Source organism: Gobius niger (genome assembly GCF_951799975.1).
Source record: "Gobius niger genome assembly, chromosome: 1".
NCBI classification, from domain to species: Eukaryota; Metazoa; Chordata; class Actinopteri; order Gobiiformes; family Gobiidae; genus Gobius; species Gobius niger.
The window spans coordinates 24,981,140-25,001,745 of record NC_136852.1 but is presented as its reverse complement, the minus strand read 5'-3'; the positions used below and the strand labels follow the sequence as shown (position 1 = coordinate 25,001,745).

Below are 20,606 nucleotides of genomic sequence, written 5' to 3'. Positions count from 1 at the left end.
TTCGTGGCTTTGTGGATGCTCCCCGTGAATGTCGCTGCACTCTCCACTTATGGTAAATTTGGCCTTTTCTAACAATGTGCGCTTTCCTCTATTACAGGACGACTACATCCCATATCCAAGGATAGAAGACGTGAGTGCTTTTTGGTTTTAAGTAGCCTAATTTGATTCAATTAACAGTAATTTAGATTAAGACCATTTAGACCAAGCAAAATATTTGTAAGTAGTATAACCTTTAAAGATTTGTTTTTGAGATTAAGACTTTCTGGAAACGTCTTCAGTTCTGCTGCGCTGGGGTGTGAGACATGCCATGAGCCCTACCTGTTGCACACAGTAGAGTTTGTGGCTTGTTAACCTCTTAACCCCCACTGTAAGCGAGCACATTTTCTCAAGTGCGGCTTCACCCAAATCTAAAAGCTTCTTGATCTAAGCGCTTACATACATTTTTGTCCCTTTTTTTTGTGTTTTCAAAAAACAACAAAAAATGGGGCAAAAACAACAAAAACTTGTCAACAAAAACAAGGAACAAGCTTCGGTGAGTTTTGTCGGCCTTAGCTTTAAAATGATGCTATAATGGCCTATAGGCTGTAAACTCTCAGACCAAGAAGCTTTAAGATTTGGATAAGGCCGAACTGGAGAAAACATGCTCCATTATAGTGGGGGTTAATTTTCTTCATTGTTAAAGCAGTTTTAGACAAATATGAGCTGAGAATCACTAGAAGTCTTTTTCATTGTCTCATTTGCTGGTTCAGTAATATTTGTTTGTCTTTTAATAGATATGTGCAGCCCAAAGATGTGTGACTATAGGGTTAGGCCTCTTTTCATTTGTCCCATTTGCTTGTTCAGGTCCTGGAGAAAGGTGGGCCGTACCCCCAGGTCATCCTCCCACAGTTCGGAGGGTACTGGATTGAGGATGCGGAAGCCCCCATTGGGACCCCGTCCTCCTCAGAGTCCAGTTTCTGTGAGGACGAAGATGGCAGAGATGGCATGAGTCCAGGAGGGGGCAGCACCTACAGATTGGAGTGTAACAGCATGGCCCGCGCTTATCGAAAACACTTCCTGGGAATGGTAAAGCAAAGTTTGTCTGCTCATTCGCATTTCACCGCCAATCCAGGCAGCTTCTTTAGGGCTTGACTGTGGGGACTGTCACTATAGCAGTGGGTGCTACATCAGATTGAATGCATGTTGACCAATACAATAGTACAGTGGTTTTATCAGCAGACGGCTCATGAGCTGCTTATGCTTTCTATCCAGGTACTTATTGACTTAAACGTTATTGATCCACAATGATGGGAAATTGCTTAGTCACAGTAGCTCATGCTGAATACAAAGCAGTTAAAGCGAAATACCTTTTATCCATTCCTTTTAAGCTTTTGTTGGTTTATGCTAACGTGCCTAATAAAAAAGGGACTGACCTTTTCCTGTCTGTGGATTTTACAGGAACACATGAACTACTACTGCACGGGCAGCAGCATCGGAAACCTGATCATGTCCCTGAAGCATGAGGAAGCAGAGGGCCAGGAGTTTCTACGCATCATTCTCAGGTACAATAACACAATATGCAAAGCCAATTCATCGGTTGTACCCCACCGAGATCAAGGGAGAGGACATAATGATCCGTTGCCAAGACACAGTTACCGCTCAGACGATCCTTCCCTCTGGTTGGCAGGTAAATACTTAACCCGCTTTGCCCCTGGAGCGCTCTCTTTATTATTTGTTATAGTCGCAAAGAGTTGACAACACATTTAGAAACCTAATTTTATAATATGCTGGCCGTATTTGCTTTGTCTGAGACATCAAGGGATTAGCTGGCTCAAAGCAAGTGATAATTGCTGTTCGCTGACGGGGTCCAGACATGTGGTAATATGCTGCTTTTGCATTAACTTCTTAGCAACACGGACAAATTACATAAGAAAATGGCAATGCAAACTGAATATAAAAAATAAAAGAACTTTCTGAATGATAACCAGTCACTTAAACACTGTTTGCTAATAGTGAATGACATGGATGTGTTTGGACCGATGCAAGTTGTGCGGGATGTCGGCTATTAACACTGTGGGTGGCATTTCCCTGGAAAGCACTCACTTAGAAAACAGTCAATCAAGTTTGTTTTTTTCTTGGCTGTGATTGTGAAGAACGTTTAATGGCTGACACAGAGATGCAATGGTACATACTTAACCACCAATAAAGATACAAAGTGATTGGGAGGGCTCTGTCGTCTTACAGTATTGATATCTGACTATTTAACTGATGTCTGACTATTTAACGTCTTCAGCGTATCTATTGCTAAATTACTGAGCCAGTTCCCAATGCTCGCTCTCTACCCAGGCAATGACATGTCAAGTGTTGATTGTGATTAGCTTAAATTATAGTTTTTCTCAGTCGAAAGAACGTGAAGGATAATCACTTTATAGTCAAAAGTAAAAGAAACCCAGCTTCCAAGGTGAGTGCAAAACGAGCTGCATGAGCAAAAATGGATCAGCTGCAGAGTTGTTTGGGCATTTCTTCCTTACGCAGCATTCTCTCTTTTGCATTTCAGATATGAGTCCCCAATACTGTAATACAGGCCATTTCAAATGGTAAATTAGGTGCGACATACCCATAAAGAGCTACAGTGTATGCCTTTTTTCCAAATTGCACTCCTTATTTAGCACCTGTCTTGATAAATGCTAATAACAGCGATAGGCAACGTCAGGCCCATGAGCCAATTCCGGTCCTCTAGCATGTGTCCACTGCCCCCACCCCCAAATGACTTTGAGAATTAGGATTGCACATTGCTACCATAGACTGTAAAATGAAGAATGGATTTATTGTGGCCTACTACTTCCTGCAACCATCAGGAAATGGTGGTTGGCTCCCGAAGTTCCTGGCTCCTATGGAATTTCCATTGAGACACTTTTGCCCAAGTCATTATTGAACACAGGCTTGTCCTTCTGACTTCCACGTGTTTGACTAAACATAACTAACATCGTCTGAATTTTTCCCTTTCGCTATTTTTATTTTTATTTTCACCCTATTCTAAGTAATGGAGTTGGCTCCAAAAACGCAGTCAAATTGTTAGCATGAAAGAGCCTCAGCTAGCCCGTACTGAACCCAATCTGGAAAGCCTCGCTCCCTTGGTCCATTCTTAATTCTACAGTCTATGATTGTTACTTGGAACAACACCACTATTTGTATAAAGCAACACTTGGATTTGGACGACCATGGGAAGGCTTGGCACCTTTTCATTTCACAATGAATGAATGAAAGGAACCTTTGATTAAGCGAACTTGCTTACCCCTGGCCAAAGGGTTAGGTCTCAGCACGTATGCCTGTCTCACCGTCCTGTGTTGCTGAAGGTCTCTTCTCACTTTTTACCCCTTTTCCCTATCTCTTTCTGTCCAATGAAACCAAATGGCCTAACAAATCTTAAAACGAAAAGGTAGTCTTCCCAAACTTGTCCTCGTAGTGCCAACATGTGATGAACTCGAATTGTCACATTGCCTTGTTCATTTTCTTTACAATGTTTCTCAAAGTTTCCTAAAAAAAAAAGTGCTTGAAGCGCGGTGTCTCTCTTTGTCTTGTCGCAGATCGAGGACCAAAACAATTCACGACAGAATCTCATTAGCGGGAATCAACCAGCTGCCCAGTGTCCCGCAGGTGGCAAAGGTAACAAAAAGAAACATCGCTAAAAATATATGTGGCTGTCTGTGTGCAGCGAGTGGGAGGAAGCAGAAAGCTGTCTCTAACACTTGGATAACATTCACCTGGTGTTTTTTTTTTCTCTCACACTTTATGCAGCTTTTTTGTGACGATGCGACAGGACTCAAGTTCAACCCAGTCTTGTATCCAAAGGTGAGTTGACAACGACAGACGCTTCCTTGCATAACCACGAGATAATTGCTCTTTTTGTCACATAAAAGAAATGTTTATACCTAATATTTCTTTTAACAGGGCTTGTTTTTATATAAATGACTTATTGGCAGAACAATGGATTGACAGTGCACTCTCTAAATCCACACATCTGCCAAATATACAGCTATGTTATGCAGTGGTTTGAATATTTCTTTCACAGTTTTAATAAACAATTGAACTCAACCAAAGAGAGAGGGCCACAATGGACTTTTTGTGTGTAGTAACCTTTACTAAAACATATGATAAATCAATAAACAATCCCCGAAGTCAAAAGATAAAGGTCCCCTCAGAAGAGTTATAACAGAACAAAAGAAACGCGAGGAATACATACGATTTTCTTTGTACAGACCCTGGGTAAATAGGGAAAATAGTGAAAGGAAGCGCATCTTCACTTGACTGTATAATACTGTATTGACTTGCAGATGATTGATGTACCAAGTCTGAAAAAATTTCAAAAGGAATAGAGAAAATATGACCTTTGATGAAAACCAGCCAATTACAAAAAAGAAACACAGATTTGCAATTATTACGTTAGAATCCAGTCATGAACGGGTACAAAAGAACAGCGGCTCAGGCGCTGCACTGTGCCCGCCAATCGCTTCAAAAAGCATGCGCTGACTCACTGTTTGAAGGTCGGATAAATTCAGAACAAATTTTCCTTCAAGGATGGTAAAATTTAGAAAAAATGAAAAGAGAAATGTTCGCACAAGGACGGAGATCTATCGGAAAATCTACAGGAAGCAGATGATTTCCTATTGTCACCCCAAAAGGCCAAAGGAAAGAATTAGACAGTTTGCCTTTGACGGGATTTCAAGTATAGGCTACATTTCAGCGGAGGGAAGCACTGCGCTGCTTACTTTGGAGAATAAAATGGATCTGACATGTTATGACTTTACTTTTGCTGCCATCGCCTCTGCAGCAATTGGCCAATTGTTCTCGAAACCAGTGGGCTGTCTTCAACTTTTTACTCACGCTCACGCCGTCTTCTCCCGTCTCTGTTGCATCTGTCAGAGCCGCTAAGTGCATTTATCAGCCGCGGTTAATGGCACAAAATGACGCTGACAATTGTCTGAATTGTCGGATCCCTGTCTCGGTGGTGGCGACCGATGAAGCATGCTTTCAGCTTTTTAGCCCGAGGAAGGAGAACGGGGCGCCATCTGTGTCTCGGTCTACACGAGGCAAGATCACTGCTGTCACCAGGGGCAGTGACAGTGTGCGGCATGTTGCCTTACGTAACATAGGCCCAAAAATCTGCCCTAAAGTTATGATGGGAAAGAGGGGAACATTTAAAATAGGCTCAATAATTACGTGTAGATACGCTATAGCGAAGAGACTGTGGGTTTAAGTTATATATTTGCTGACTATTGTGCTCAGATGTGATGTGATGTGAACTTTCATACAAAAATAAAGCACTTTTGGCTAATTGGTGATGATGCAAATTAGTAATCATAGTGACTGGTTGTAGAGGAGACCGGGGCTATTTGTCACACTTTTTTTTTCTAGAGTTCACTGCTTTTCTACAGAAAATCCCACATGAGTCAGATCTGGATTAAATGAAAGCTTGAACCCCTGACTTGAAGCAACATAAAAAGTTATTAACTGTCAAACACAACAAAATCGACTGTGACAATGTGCCCCATGTGCGGGGCAGGTTGTCACAATGCGTGGGGTTGATTGTCACTATTGTTTTTACCATGAAATTCGTTGAACCTTTGTAATTTTTGGGGGGGTTTGAGATAAAAGGACAAAATTAAGTTCAAAACGGTCACAATGCAATACCAGATGTGTTGATGATGACACTCCATCCATCCATCCATTTTCTTCCGCTTTATCCGGGGCCGGGTCGCGAGGGCAGCAGTCTCAGCAGAGATGCCCAAACTTCCCGATCCACACACACCTCCTCCAGCTGTTCTGGGGGGACCCCGAGGCGACACCAGGCCAGCTCGGAGACAGAGTCCCACCACCGTGTCCTGGGTCTTCCACGAGGCCTTGTTGTGATGACACTCATTTGAACTAACTGTAGATGTTAGTTCAAAATGCTCTGAGGTGTAAAACGTACAAATTCACTAAATAACCCAAACATACGGTCTCTCTATAAAGAACATACTAGACACAAAAGAAAGGAAAAACACTATTTATAGCCCATATGACAAATAACTCGGCTCAAATCAAGGCTGACATTTATTTATTTATTGAGGTGATCCTTCTGCCGGTGCTGTATATGTATCTTATATTGTGAATGGACTTTGAAGTTAGAATGCTCATTGGCCATTGTATAAACCTGCTGTCACTTTGCCTCTGCCCAGGGACTACAGATGAAACTTAGTTTGTAGCTATCTCTGGTCTGTGCAACACATTTGCTGTGAAATGTCCCTGTAAATAAATAAATAAATAACATCTCTGTATTTCAGATCAGTGTCTTTTGTTTATGGCACTAACAAAAGGAATGCTCTCACTACAGAAATAACCCAGACATTAAAGTTTGTGTCCTCTCCTCGTGTCTTCAGTCCAAATGAGAAAATGATTATTAGAAGAGAAGAAGAATACCAATACACATATTACATATCAGTACCAGCGCCCTCTAGTGTGGCTATAAAAAGCAATGGGGCATATTTCCCCTTATGACAAATAGCCCCGGTCTCCTCTACTATATTGGCAACTATAGATGTACTTTTGCATAGCCAGACGCCTCGAAGTAACACAAAATGTGCCCGTAATGGCAAAAAGCAAAGATGACTCAGCTCATCTTTACTGTACACTTTTACTAGCCTATACATTGTTCGTAATATTGTTTTGTATTTTGCAGGGCTCCCAATTGATAGTGGCCTATGACGAGCATGAAGTCAACAACACGTTCAAATTTGGAGTTGTCTACCAGAAGTTTGGACAGGTGTGCGACTATTCTTTTCCTAAACAGATCACACCGAACAGTCTCGATCGGATCTCACTCAGCCTGTTTTGTTGTATTTTTAGACCTCAGAAGAAGAGCTGTTTGGGAACAATGAGGAAACGCCGGCTTTCAAGGAGTTTCTCGATGTCCTCGGAGACACCATCGAGCTGCACGATTTTAAAGGGTAAGAAATCCCGTTGATGTCGAAGTCAAACCTTTTCTCTAAACTCTTGTCCATCATCGCTTTGATTCATTAACACGTTTAGTGAGTCATTACACCTGTCAATCAGTCTTTGCACTGATTCATTTAGCTGATATTCATTATTAACCACAGCTGTAATGATAGCTGTAGCGTATTTACTGGAATTAGAACACAAGACATACTGAATGCAAATCTAACAAGCATGGGAGATGTTGTCACTGGCCGATATCTCTTGTCACCAAACCTCATGTATTTGAAGTCTGCTCCCGCACGCTGAGAGGCTGACAGCGGTTTGGATGTTGTTGATGTCGCCGTAGGTTTCGTGGAGGTCTGGATGTGTCACATGGTCAGACTGGATTGGAGTCGGTCTATACAGTCTTCAGACAGAGGGAGATCATGTTCCACGTGTCCACCAAACTCCCCTTCACGGAGGGAGACGTGCAGCAGGTAAATGGGTGGTCATAAGATTAGAAAATTCTTTGTATTTGTATTCAAAATGCAGGTTCTTGTAAAAGCTTACTCACAACCTAGTCTTTGTTTCTTCTTCTTCTTCTTCTTTGTTTCTCAGCTGCAGAGAAAGAGGCACATAGGGAATGACATCGTGGCCGCCGTCTTCCAAGAGGAGCCCACGCCTTTCGTCCCGGACTTGATCGCCTCCAACTTCCTGCACGCCTACGTCCTGGTGCAGGTGGAAAACCCCTGCACCGAAGAGACCACTTACAAAGTACGGAGCAACCTGTAAATTAAACACATGGCATAACGATAAGGCCACACTTTACAGCACAGTAATAGCGTGGTGAAAAGACGAGAGGAGCGAGTAACTAGAGATAATGATTTGCAGGAAAATACTAACAATGTATCCTGTTAATTTACGTCTTTATAATGGCTTAAAATGCCATTTCAATCCTATTACCAAGTTGTTGCTGTGATGAAACCTAATGATTATAATGATTTCATTTCATGTGAGCAGGTGTCTGTCACAGCAAGAGAAGACGTGCCTCCGTTTGGGCCTCCTCTTCCAAATCCAGCTGTTTTCAAGAAGGTAAGATTATTGTTGTTGTTGTTGTTGTTGTTGTTTTCAGATTGGCATATACCAAATAGCAGCCTAAGCTTCCTCTTGCCAGTTCTTCTAAAGCTGTGATAAAGTCACTCCAGTGTGTCGTAGGTTTTCCCCTGGGTCACATTTGCATAAGCACGAAAAGGCACGATGGTGTTGAACTGTGTTTGGTGCCAAGGTGAACAAAAGCAGACTGGCTCGGTTTTGCTTTGGTGATGAACAAAAATATTCAACAATGTCCACTACTTTGTTAAACATGAACTCTTTTTGATGAACACAGAACTTCCCAAATATTTAATTCACAACAAAGCAGAAAAATAAAATGGAGAATTTTAGCTATGTTTTAGAGATGAATGAATATACAGTAAAACAAACTTGCGAGGCGACACTGGATCCATGACATGTATACAGTACTACAAGTCCCTAGCAAAAACTGAGAGTCAGCTGAAAGACTTGTCGTGTGTTCTTCAGCTCAGAGTCTCCTCTAAAGTGCTCTGACACAAACAAAGAGGAGGTCGATGCGTCTTAAGAGAGCGCTTATGCCTCTAATCTCAACAGCACTGATGAAGGTCACCCCACACTGTTTGTACTCTATCAAACGCCACTAAGTCTCCCTCGTTCTCTTTCTCCTCCTCTCCCGCCACTCTTCACCCCCCCTCCCTTTGCTCTTCCAGGGCCCAGAGTTTCGAGACTTCCTGCTGACAAAGCTGATCAATGCCGAAAACGCCTGCTACAAATCAGACAAATTCGCCAAATTGGAGGTGACACAGACAGCGCACGCACGCTCACTCTCAGACCCCAGTGACTGCTCATTTGGCTTGTGGCACAATTGTTACCGTAACGTCTTACATGTTGTTGTTTTTTTCATGTGCTTTGTGGCAGGGGCGGACGCGAGCCGCTCTGCTGGATAACCTCCATGATGAGTTGCATCGCCAGAGCCAGGCGATCCTGGGGCTGGGGCAGGGAGGAGAGGAGGACAAGCTGGAGAACGGGGGCCACGGAGGGCTGCTAGAGTCCTTTAAGGTGAATGCGAAGATTATGTTTGTGGAAGAAAGACCTCAAGGATATGATTTTTTCAGGATGCAGTGCCGTGCAATTCGATTTAGATACTGTACAATAGAGGTTGAGTTGTGTATGAGGACACAGGCACAAGTTTCAACCTTTAACTGTAGATAAATCAAACTTAAAACTGGACTTAAGCTTTGAATAACTTGAAATAATATGTTTTGCTCTAGTTCATGCAATAAAGGAGATAAAATACACTTAAATAAATAAAATACTAATGACTAATGGGCATCATGTTCTCTTATTGTTGTTGCCATGTTGTGATGGGCTGAGGTGCATGTTATACTCATGTACATTGTTTTGCATGTTGATGAATTGTTTTGTGACGCCGGCTCTCACTCTTCGCAGGGATTACGGACTGCCTCTTTGCACTTTCTGCGATCATACACAGGGGGCGCTGTTCTGATCGCTGTCCTGGCAACAGCTGTTTACTATGTCTCTGCATTTTTGTGAACACAGTCAAGACGTTATAAATAAAACAAGCATTTTTTTCATATTTTGTTGTTGGTGTTAATGCATTCGAGACAAGACGCAGGCACATGCTTCAAGATTCGACGATTAGCCTATTATTTAAAAACTATAGTTGTCATATAAATGCATATTTTTTTCAAAGGAAATATTGTTAATGCACAGTCTTTACTTTTATTCTCTCGTTCACTTGAATTAAATAGTGGTGTTCTCGCATAAAGACATTGCTTTGTATGTCATATCTATCATGTTATTTCACATGTTTTTGAAATTGTACATCAATAATATCGAAAAACATCCAAACCACATCCCTAGTATTGTCTACCCACCTGCTTTTTTCCCCTTATCTCACTGTGCCCCCTGGTGGTATTATAAAGCAATAACGTCAAACCTGTTGACCCAAGCTGGTCAATGGTCATCCTCATTAAAACACTCCCATTGGATTAACCTGCTCCCGTGTGCTCTGTGTTCTCTGGCAGAGGGCGATGCGGGTCAGAAGCCACTCCATGGAGACGATGGTGGGGTCCCATCGCCACAGGAGCCCCGGTGTGGGAGGAGGCGTCCCGGCCAGCCTGAGCGGAGGAGGCCTGCCCCAGAGCACCAGTGAATGCACAAAGAGCACTTTTACTGTGAGTCGTATTTCCCACATGAGTCAGTGATGCTATATTAAAGACCAGGGGTTCTCAAACTGTGGTTTAGGTACCACGTCTACTGAGATTTCTAGTTTAAACCACAGTTAGCCTTAGTTTTAGACCTGGATTGGTGGTGTTATAGAACTTTAAATGCACTTTTACTTTTGGAGCAATTTCTTTTCATCCAGCCGTCTCACCTGTGTCATCCCAAAGTCTGTTACTACTTAATGCTTTTATGTATTCATGAGATATTTGTACATTTTAGCCTCCCGGATTATCTGCCAAGTCTCCCCTCAAAAGCCCAGTGAAGCGGCGCTCGGGTCTCTTCCCACGTTTGCACTCCAGCACAGAAATCCCCTCAGACAGAAACTCGCGCGGGTATGTGATCCTCTTTTTTTGTAAATGTCAGGAGGAGCAGGGACGATTAAAATGTATGGACTTACTGTATATGCCCGGCCTTCTGTCCACAGTGAACACAAGCCTCTGGAGATCTGTCCGTTATCGCAGGAAGTGAGGTCAGACACACCGTCCAATCCCAGCTCTCCAGAGATATGTCCCAACAAAGACAGGTGAGAGACGAGGCAACACGTCGACTCATTGCAGAAAAGCTGCATTTTCATGATGTGGTTGTCAGATAAATGAAAGGCCAAGAGGTGCACGAGAGAAAAACAGTTGGAAACCACTGGATCATCCAAAACTGTCCCGAATCCTACAGCAAAGCAGGGGATCAAATTACGCACTTTCAAACTGAATACATGTCATTTTATAGTAACAAATTGTTTGTCTGCCTATTCATAGCATGTATAACTTCTTAACCCCTCCCCCACGTGCGTTTTCTTCGGTTCAGCTTTACCCAAATCTAAAAGGTTACAGACTGTAAAGCTAAGACCTACAAAACTCATCTAAACTAATCTTTTTCCTTGCATTGTTCACTTTTTTCATTGCTTTTTTGTTGCGCTTTAATCACACATTTACGTCACTTTTCTGTTACTCTTTTTGTCATTTATTGATCTCTTTTTTTGTCGTTTTTCTGTTGTTCTTTTGTGCCTTTTTTTTTTTGCACTTTCATCGCTTTTCTTGTCACATTTTTGTCATTTTTTCCATGTGTTTTTTCCTCATGTTTTCATCGCTTGTTTTCATTTCTTTTTTGTTCACTTTTTTTTTTTCAGGACATTTTCTGATTTGGGTAAAGCCAAGCTGGACAAAAGTGTGCTTGGTTCAGGCGGGGGTTCAAGACACAGTTAAAGACACAACTCTGTGAAACATACTCCATATAAATTCTCTGTCACAGACCGTTGTTGAAGCTGAAGGACTGCAGCAGCGGCCGACCCAACATCTCCCGCTCTTCATCCAGCACCAGCAGCTTCAGCAGCACCACCGGAGAGACAGAGGCTCTGGAGGACCTTGAGTCTGTGAGTAACACCCCTTTTGTTTAACGTCATTACAAAACCATCTCGTATGCTGTGGATAAGAATAGCTAACCTGTGCTAAATAAACACTGCAGAAAGTGACCTCCAAATCCCAAATAAAACTTCCAGCTCAGCATGAATCACCTTGTCCTTATTAAATCAGACACCACTGACATTATAAAAACATTTACTTTAAAAATTACGAGTCTAAAGAGTTTAACCTCCGCAGAGTCAGTAAATCTCTTTATGGCAGCACATCCTTTCATAACCGCCACTGTCTCTCACCCCATTTCCCTGACGTACTGCTGTTCTCTCCTGCTCGCCCTCTCCTCTCGTTAACTCTGTCCTCTGCTCCGGACTCCAGACAGGCCATCCGTCTGTCTCCTCCTCCTCTGCCTTCAGCCCGGCCCCCAGCGTGGACAGCCAGGGGTCGGGGACTCCGGTCATCATGTGCCGCAGCCCCACAGGTAAGAAAAAAAAGAAAAACTGTATAGAGAAAGGGATTTGTTTCGACAAAACCACTAAGAACTCTGGAATAGAGGCGCATGATGATGATTATATAGTGATAAACCAATAGAGGCTATCAACTATTGAAGACATCGGTTTTAGGGTGATATCATGTAGTCGTAAGAAGCACACCTGCTGTTTCATGGCTCCTTTGTGTACGTTTTATAATGATAAGACTTAATGACGATTGCTACTGTACCTGCTAGCCAAGGAAGTGGCACGTTTTGTCCATGACGTTTCATTCTAGACGTTTGATCTTAGTCTCTGTGGCTGTTTTCAGATCATACAATGTGATCGCTCTCTTTTATTTTTGGATAAATCAGCGAAAGCAGTGGTTAACTAACCAGATTTCCTCTTTTCAACTCTGCTCAGACGGAAAAAGTAAGACGTCGCCGAGGTCAAACTTGAAGTTCCGCTTTGATAAAATGAGCCACTCGTCGACAGCTGTAAGTGTTGCACCACCAAATGTAGAAACATAACAAATGTAACCAAATGTGTCTAAAATTAGATACAAATTATTTTACATCTTATATTACGTATCTCTTTTAACTAAATTCTTAGAGCCCTGATTTTATTTTATTTATTGATTTTTTCTTCTAATAAGATGCTCTCTGCTGGTCCATTTAGACAATAATGACTAAAATAATCATTTATACCTTTAGTTTAGATAGTCTTTGATACTGTATACAATTTATGAACCAATTTTGGTTCAGTTTGAATACACTTGGGCAGCATTACGGCACAGAGGTTAGTGCCCGATGCCTCTCAGCAAAACGTTCCCAATCAGAAAGGTCAGGTGGGGCGAGGGTTTCCTCCAGGTGCTCCTGTTCTGAAAGAGATTCTGAAATCTCATTGTGTTTTTTCTTGTCCAGTCAATTTAACTAAGTGCATTTTCTCCAATTTGGCTTTACCCAAATTTAAAAGCTTCTGGACTGGAGTTTGCTGTAGGCCAGTGTAACACCTCTAAGACCTACCCAACTGTCCTTTTTCCTTGTTGTTGTGTTGCCTTCACGTTTTTCACTTTCTTTTTCATCTCGGTTTTGACACTTTTTGGTCACATTTCTGTTTCTTTTTTATTACGCTTTTCTTGATTTTTTGTGGCTTTTTTATTGTGTTTTTGTCAAAGTTTTGCCACTTTTCTTATTGAGTTTTTGCTGCTTTTTTTGCTGCTTTTTTTTGACACTTTTGTGGCTTTTTTTGGTCACCTTTTTGACACTTTTTTGTTGCATTTTCATCCTTATGTTCTTTTCATTTTTGTTGTTATTTTAACACTTTTTTCAAGAAGCTTTTATATTTGTGTAAAGCCAAACTGGAGAAAATGTGCTCAGTTCAGATGGGGGAAACCTTTAAGATATATATATATATTATTTTTTTTCCCCAAATTAACTTTCATTTTCATTCAGGCATGAGGTATTATGCAACAACACTATGCTGAAAAAGCTTTCACCTCTAACTGGCCTCTCCCTCTGTCTCTTTCAGTCCGAGTAGCTTTGTGGCTCCGACATAACAGACTTGCACAACAAAGGGACCGACCGCAGAGGCATATGGGGAGATGCATCACCATTCAACAGTACATTATGGCTCCAATGTTGACCACTTCCTTAAAGCCAAGGATTGTACAAAAAACATACTGAAAGTCTAAGTTCCCTATATTGACAAACTGGCCATACTGTGAGTGTATAGTAAGAAGATGCATTTGAAAATGTTGGCTTCTTTCGTGCTGCAAAAATCGTTGAATATTTTAAGACCAGTTGCTGCATATCTGTCGTTCTTTGCATCATATGGAAGTCTTGGCGTAGCTGTACAACTGTGTGTAGGCTGGCTTTGTTTCATGCCAGCTTCTTTTTAATAGAAGCCCAGAAAGAAAAGAAATAGCCTGTTGCTTTGTCGAATCAGTTGTCAGACACTTAGACATTTCCTTTTTGCCTTGAGTGGTGTGTCTGCTCTCAGTTCCTCTAGACAAAAACATGGGGGGGGGATGCGTCACAGTAATGCCTCTAGAAAGATCCATAGAAACGCATTGTCTTAGTAGCACAGCACTGGAGTCCGTTCATTTTTATGTATTGAATATATTGTTCCTTTGAAAGGCTTTTTGTTGTACATGTGTTTGTAACTTAGCTGCTACATTATGGGACTGTTATTAATTGATTTGCCAACATTTAGACCATGAAAGAACTCTAAAAGCCTTGTTTCCAGTAAGGTTGGGTTGGTACGACTGAGTTTCCATTTTCAAGTTTGAATGCTCTATTGAGTCATTAAGTCCCTTGTATAATTTTATTTTTGATTCACTGACCCCTTGTGGCTGGAGGGGGTATATATGGTACAGACCCATCCATTGCCTGGACATGGCAGCCGCGCTTCCGTCTTCGTAGCCTGGAGTGAATGAATGATTGACCTGTGTCTGATTAGTGCTATAAAAATACCCTTTCCTTATAGGCCTTGTCCCGGATTTTATTTCATTATTTTTGCTTATAAACAATAGAAGAGGGAGTGTATAGGTTTTAAGTTGTTAGTTGTGGTACAAACTCACTTTCAGGGAGAAACACATTTACGGAAAGTTAACCTCTTAACCACCACTTACATTTTCTCCACTTTGGCATTGCCCAAATCTAAAAGCAGGAAGTAAAAATAGCGGTGAAAATGAAATGTAAACAAGGATGTAAATGCAACAAAAAAGATGCCAGAAAGTTAGAATTTGACAACAAAGGCGACAAAAAGAGTAATGAAAAAGCAACAAAAAAGTGTTAAAGCAGTACTAAGTAACTTGTTTACCATATTAAATCCTTTTCATTGTCCTTCTGGGGGCAATACAAGTGTTAATGGGATGATTCATCTACCCCGGTGTCTCTGGCCAGAAAACCACACTTGCAGCTTTCCCTGCTCCGACCCGGAGCACCAATACACACTAATGGAATCACGAAGTAGAAGCTAACAGGCTGACGGGCAAAGCTAACTGCGGGCTAGCACCGCTTAAACAGTAGTATTAGTAGTATTTACTCTCATGGACAATTAATGAGTAAAAAAACGCAACATGCGAAGACACCTGCAGTGGCGCTTATGGCCTCTAGGGGCATGAGTTGCTTAGTACTGGTTTATTAACACAATCAAAAGCTTACAAAAAAGCGACAAAAAAGTCACAAAAACATGACAAAAATACACATTAAAAAGACAACAAAAACGCACGCATTGTTGCCGACAACGTGGCACAAATGCAAAGGAAAAATCTTAGCTCAGTTTTGTTTCAGCTTCAGCTTTCAAATGAGGCGTTATACCGCCCTACAGGCTGTAAGCTCCAGTCGAGAAGCTTTTAGATTTGGGTAAAGCACAGTGAAATGTCCTGCCTGAGAGTGTGCCAAAAATGAGGGTGATTTTAATCAGGTGAAGAGCGATGACAGACAACCCCCCCCCCCCTCCTTTTTTGCCCTAACTTGAACCGCCTCTAGGTGCGAGCCATACCAACCCAACCTGCTCCACTCCTCCATACCGAAAGGGACACTGCCAACTCGCACTTAAAATATAGCCAAAGCCGCGCCTTAAACAATCTACTTTATCTCCTCATTTCACCGTGAGAAAGAAGAAATACTTTGGGGGTCGGGTTATTTGCCACAGAGCGACTCCTACATCAGCTGAAAATAGCCTTTGCACTCGCTCCAAAACATTTTTTTTTTGCCTTCTTTAAATACTGCACCTCCCTGTTAAAGAAACAAACTTGATGTATCTGTGGTATATATTTAGTAGATCTTTTTACCTGAGGATGTGACCTTGGCATTTCAACGGGGCATTAGTTCATCTGCGAAGGCATTTTGAGAATAGCTGGGGGGTTGGAAAAAGGGTGAACCACCATGGGGGGAAAACGAAACGAAAACTTGAATTTCCTTTTTTTTCTGACTGAAATGTACCTATTCAAATATAGTTATGAATTACCCTAAGCGTAAAATTCATTGTTAACATGCACAAAACAATACAATAGTCTTTAAATTGGGTTGCACAAGCTGTGAAGTATATTTGAAGAACATAAAATGCTGCTTATTTTAGTCAACTGTTCATTTCTACACATTACTATATGGTAGTACTTTTTCAGGTCACGAGTGCCCATTATGTTTTGAGATTTAATATATGGGATTTTATTGCAATGAATGAATCCTAATGTGTCTAACTGGCCCATAGCTGTGGGGAATGTCTCTGTTTCATAGTACAGTAAAAATGTCTGAAATCTTGTCTGTGTTAAAATCATTTACAAAATATATGATGAATGAAATCATCAGAAGAAGATATGGTTCTGCCGTTATAAAGGATACTTGAGACTTAACTCCAAGGGATCAGGGAATGAAGCTCTTTATAATGTTTTAGTTCAGTTTTGTAGCAGGTTTTGCCCCCAAAAATGTTCTGCAGCTTATTTCTGTTAAAAAAAAATACTTAATTTATTATAACATTTGTTTGTTTTTTTGCATTGATGTCTTTTCACTTGTAAATGCAGAGTACGCTTATTAATAGAGTTTAAAGATGAAGGAAAGATACAATTATTAGAGCTGTCTCCACATGTATATGTATATTTGGTTATGTAATGTGCCATGGAGAGTTTATTCTAAATTAAAATGTTGTATTTTGTGTCATGATGTTTCAATATTCAATCATATTTCTACAGATTATACATTTAATTATATATTTATTTATTTATGGAGATGATTTAACCTCGAACTAAAGCAGCTATTGGTATTTATTTTGTAAATGGCAATGAAAAGTAATATGACAGAATTAGCTAGAAGTACTGACATAAACCCAACACAGCTAATAAGCACATAAACATTGCCTTTCACTGATCGATCAATTAATAAAGATCGATCGATACTTTATTTATCCCTGATTGGGTGAAATTTGAGTGTCCAGCAGCATACAGTGTGTGCCATCCAGCACTCCAAGCACTCAATACAATACAAGCATAAGTACCAAATAAATTTAAAGTTTAAAAAGCTTCTATCAATAGTAATAAAAACAGTACACATTACGAGGGTCCACAGTCTTATTGCTGCCAGGACAAACGACCTCAAGAACCTCTTATAAATAAATAAAATATGGAGAATGTTTTTAACTATGTTTGAGTGATCTGCAAATACACAAAACACACCCAGTGGCTCAGTGTTTAACTGTGTGAGGAGTTTACATATTCTCTTCATGTATGGGTGGTTTCAACACAAACTATGAAAAATATACGATGTAGTTAAGTAGTCTGGACCAAACCAAGCTTAAAATCGGACAAGAAATGTGATGATGAGTAGAAAAAGAAAGTGACATCAATTTTGACATATACATAAAAAACAGAAATTGCAATTGTCATCAAACATTTTACCAGTCTTGCAGTTGCTTATTCCATTCCATTAATTCCATAAGGATAGCAGCTATACAATATTAACATTCAATAACACAACATGTCATTATTAACATTTTGTACATCTGCACATTAAAGGTAAGCATTTGTATAAAAGACAACTTTACATTTAAAAGAGCCATTCCATGAAACATTCAGGTAGTTACTTTGAGTCATGCAAATCTGAGTGAGGAGTAGACTGTGGATGACTGCTCGGACGGTTTGACCCTCTGCTGTTGCCGCAGAGCATCCTGAGAAATATCTGCGTACACCACCTGTAACAAAATGGCACTGAGAAATGACTAAGGTCAATCATAAAACAATAGGGCAGACTCTTAGGTCAAACTGGCGGAGGAGTAGATAGATAGTTTAGGGCAAAGTTAAGGGCATCCTGTAAGGAAGAGGATGTGCACTGACCTCTGTCATCTGCTTGGGCTGGTGTGGAGCTGTGGAGGAAAAATGATATCATCAACATGGTACAACATGGCTTCTTCTAACTATTCTTTCAATATGCTGGACAAAGGTTGATCCACACTGCTTACACTTTAACTGCTTATCAACCTCCCTTACATAATAGCTTAAGTTTTAGAAAAATTAAAACCCTCATGAAGATGATTTGGACAATAAGAGTTTAGTTGTTGGAACAAGCCTTTTGACTGGTTGAGGACCTGGCTTAGTGAAGCCAATACCTAAAGATGTGGTGTTTGCAGAGTTGAGTGAAACAAAAATCTCAATTTGGCCAAAGAATTAACTTGGGTAATCATGCTAATAATCAGCTAAAGGTCTTTCATTTCCCTATAATTCCCCTTTTCAGAGGACGTACTGTTTTTCTGCGGTGCATTTCGTCTGGGAGGAGGTCGGGGGGTGCTCTGGTGCAGCGGAACCTGGTACTCAGCTGCTGGGTGGGGGATGGTGCGAGGTGGTGCCACAGGGGTGAACTTCCTGTGATGAGACAGCGGTCCGACCTTTGACCTTAGATAGAAGGCCAGGCCCAGGATGACAACGACACAGAGGGCAACACCAAAACAAATGAATATCCAGTGCAGCACTTTCCTGTCAACAGAGACACCTATGGGAAAAACACATGAAAGTGCATATTATAGCGTCGTACATGTATTTGTCTCACAATATATTATTACTTATTGTACATGATAATGGGTAGGGTTAGGTGCTATGATTTAAATGTACTCATTTGACTATTAGTAAAATCCTAAAGTGCTACAGCATTAAAAGACATAAACAAAAAAGTACAACAAAGAACATTAACACAGAACACACACACAGTTTATCTTTGTTCGCTAGATTCTGCCAAACGCACCTGCTGTGACGTTGATATACATTAAGTGCCCTTGGTCGACCTCTGCTGAACTCCACTCAACTCTGCACCCGTAGAAGCCTTCATCCAATTCACTCACTCTCTCCAAATCCAGAATGAGCTGTGTTTTATTGGGTGACAGGGACACACTGGCCAAACTGTGGCGACTAGTTCCTGAAACCGAGTCAAAGGTGTCATGTGTTGAGTTTTTCCAAATCCATTTCCAGGTATACTGGTCCCCACAGTGTTGGACAATGCAGGACATAGAGAGGCTTTCTCCAGACGCTACGTTATAGGTCTCTCTTCTGTTTAGAACAGTCTTAATGCAGTCTTCAGCATCGGCACCTGTAACACACAAGTGAAATTCAATGATAGGATCACATACAGGGTAATGGGAAATTTAATATGGCACATTATGGTGTGATTAAGTGCAAATTACATTTTTACGTATAAGCTGTATTTGCGATTTAGCTAAATCCCTGGTATGGCATTTTGTGATATTTATAATTATTTACAGAGAGGCAGAAGTTAACAATAACTGCTGAGAAATGGGACATGAGCGAGCCCTATTTCTACCTCTATCTTTCTTTCCTTTAAATTTTGGAACATAAATATCTATCTTTTCTTCTATTTCTTCTATTCAATTGTTTTCTTCATTTGAACTATAGGCTTTATTGTCCTAGTATACAGGGAGTATACTGGGACATGAAGAATTCGACCCATACTTCATTACCACTATGAAGAACAGTGGGTGACAGCAGTGCAACACCACATCTAGGTCAGGAGTGCCAATGCTTCGGTGAAGGGGAACCAGATTACTTGAACAAAATCCAAGACACAAGACAACAATAACAGTGGGACGACTTGTAGAGACTAAAACCATTAATCTTCTCGTAGTGCAAATGCAACCAAGCCAAGATATAAGTCAGCCCACAACTGAAACCACTTACCCAACAGCGAAAGAATGCAGAGAGAGCTGATGGCACAGCACAGAGAGCAAAACATGTTCCAAGTTTTTTCCCACCACTGGATACAAAATGCTGGTAAAGTATAACGCTTTCCATTTACAGAGGTTTCTTTGGTGAACTGCTGCTCGAGGTGTAGGCTGCAGATGTGAGGGAGGAAGGGAGTTTGGCCAATCTCCCTCACTCTCATTTCCTAAATGTTCAGGAACTGTAACGCTCCACCCAAAAGGGTAATTTGAGACAGAATGAGAACTCTATCATTTCAACTGGATTGTAGGAGATTAAATGTGTTTGTTTTTTCACCCTTATTCACATTTTAATATAACATTTCAGAGTAGCACAAACATAGGCGGGGTAGGCACCTATAATTCGGGGTATAGGCACCTATAAGCTTTCTTGCTTCAGCCTACTCCCTTTGAGTGTTTCTGTTCTGTGACTATGTAATGTAAATAATGTAAACAATGTAAATATATTAACTCAAATAAATCATAAGCCTAAACTGGCCTTTGTTTTGCTACAGTGCTTTAGTCCTTGAATTGCTGCAGTAAGTAAAAAAGTGAACAGCAATGATGTAGCAATAATAAAGATTTAAGATGGGTATTTCACATGCATTTTTGACTCATTGACACCTCACATAGGAAGTGAAACCAAAACTTAATAGAAGTTGTTCATAAACAGGTTATGTGTAACATGTTTGGCCAGTGTTGTTGACTTTATTCCTTCACACGAAACTGATTTTAAATCTACAGCCATCATTATGCGTTTTCTAGTAAATGGCATGAAATAGAACTACCTCAAGCTTTAGTTTTACTTCACTTTATGATTTGAGCAATGTACTCG

At 40.8% G+C, this 20,606-nt stretch overlaps 2 protein-coding genes and 1 long non-coding RNA gene across 11 annotated transcripts in view; 1 reads left to right on the top strand and 2 right to left on the bottom strand.

Annotated features, from left to right (window-relative positions):
- Positions 1-14,447, top strand: part of rap1gap2a (RAP1 GTPase activating protein 2a) — a 101,428-nt gene extending 86,981 nt beyond the window's left edge. For 4 of the 8 annotated variants that reach the window (XM_079558246.1, XM_079558245.1, XM_079558250.1 and 1 more), the window contains 19 exons: positions 98-130; positions 844-1,065; positions 1,438-1,541; positions 3,567-3,645; positions 3,778-3,831; positions 6,698-6,781; positions 6,865-6,965; positions 7,301-7,430; positions 7,552-7,707; positions 7,954-8,025; positions 8,715-8,801; positions 8,923-9,063; positions 10,053-10,202; positions 10,471-10,583; positions 10,676-10,774; positions 11,497-11,617; positions 11,979-12,081; positions 12,494-12,567; positions 13,601-14,447. In XM_079558246.1, coding sequence (XP_079414372.1) covers positions 98-130; positions 844-1,065; positions 1,438-1,541; positions 3,567-3,645; positions 3,778-3,831; positions 6,698-6,781; positions 6,865-6,965; positions 7,301-7,430; positions 7,552-7,707; positions 7,954-8,025; positions 8,715-8,801; positions 8,923-9,063; positions 10,053-10,202; positions 10,471-10,583; positions 10,676-10,774; positions 11,497-11,617; positions 11,979-12,081; positions 12,494-12,567; positions 13,601-13,609 — 1,932 coding nt within the window. In that variant the 3' untranslated portion in view covers positions 13,610-14,447. Of the gene's footprint in view, positions 1-97; positions 131-843; positions 1,066-1,437; positions 1,542-3,566; positions 3,646-3,777; positions 3,832-6,697; positions 6,782-6,864; positions 6,966-7,300; positions 7,439-7,514; positions 7,708-7,953; positions 8,026-8,714; positions 8,802-8,922; positions 9,064-10,052; positions 10,203-10,470; positions 10,584-10,675; positions 10,775-11,496; positions 11,618-11,978; positions 12,082-12,493; positions 12,568-13,600 lie in introns of all 8 variants that reach the window. The other 4 variants (XM_079558244.1, XM_079558243.1, XM_079558248.1 and 1 more) reach the window with 1 other exon arrangement.
- On the bottom strand, positions 7,614-11,968 carry LOC306964526. Of its 2 annotated transcripts, XR_013792978.1 has the most exons (4): positions 11,688-11,968; positions 11,474-11,615; positions 10,649-10,813; positions 7,620-7,719 (listed from the first exon to the last, which is right to left on the bottom strand). It is a non-coding gene; the product is annotated as an uncharacterized lncRNA (long non-coding RNA). The 2 variants fall into 2 exon arrangements; XR_013792977.1 differs by lacking the exon at positions 10,649-10,813 and having other exon boundaries at positions 7,614-7,719.
- Positions 14,448-17,504: 3,057 nt separating the features above from the next.
- On the bottom strand, positions 17,505-19,916 carry LOC306975425 (uncharacterized protein). The gene is made up of 5 exons (XM_079572958.1): positions 19,752-19,916; positions 18,805-19,146; positions 18,310-18,555; positions 17,904-17,932; positions 17,505-17,761 (listed from the first exon to the last, which is right to left on the bottom strand). Exons 1-5 carry the CDS (start codon positions 19,804-19,806, stop codon positions 17,660-17,662), a joined length of 774 nt encoding a protein of 257 aa, XP_079429084.1. The 5' UTR covers positions 19,807-19,916; the 3' UTR covers positions 17,505-17,659.
- Between the last annotated feature and the right edge of the window lie 690 nt (positions 19,917-20,606).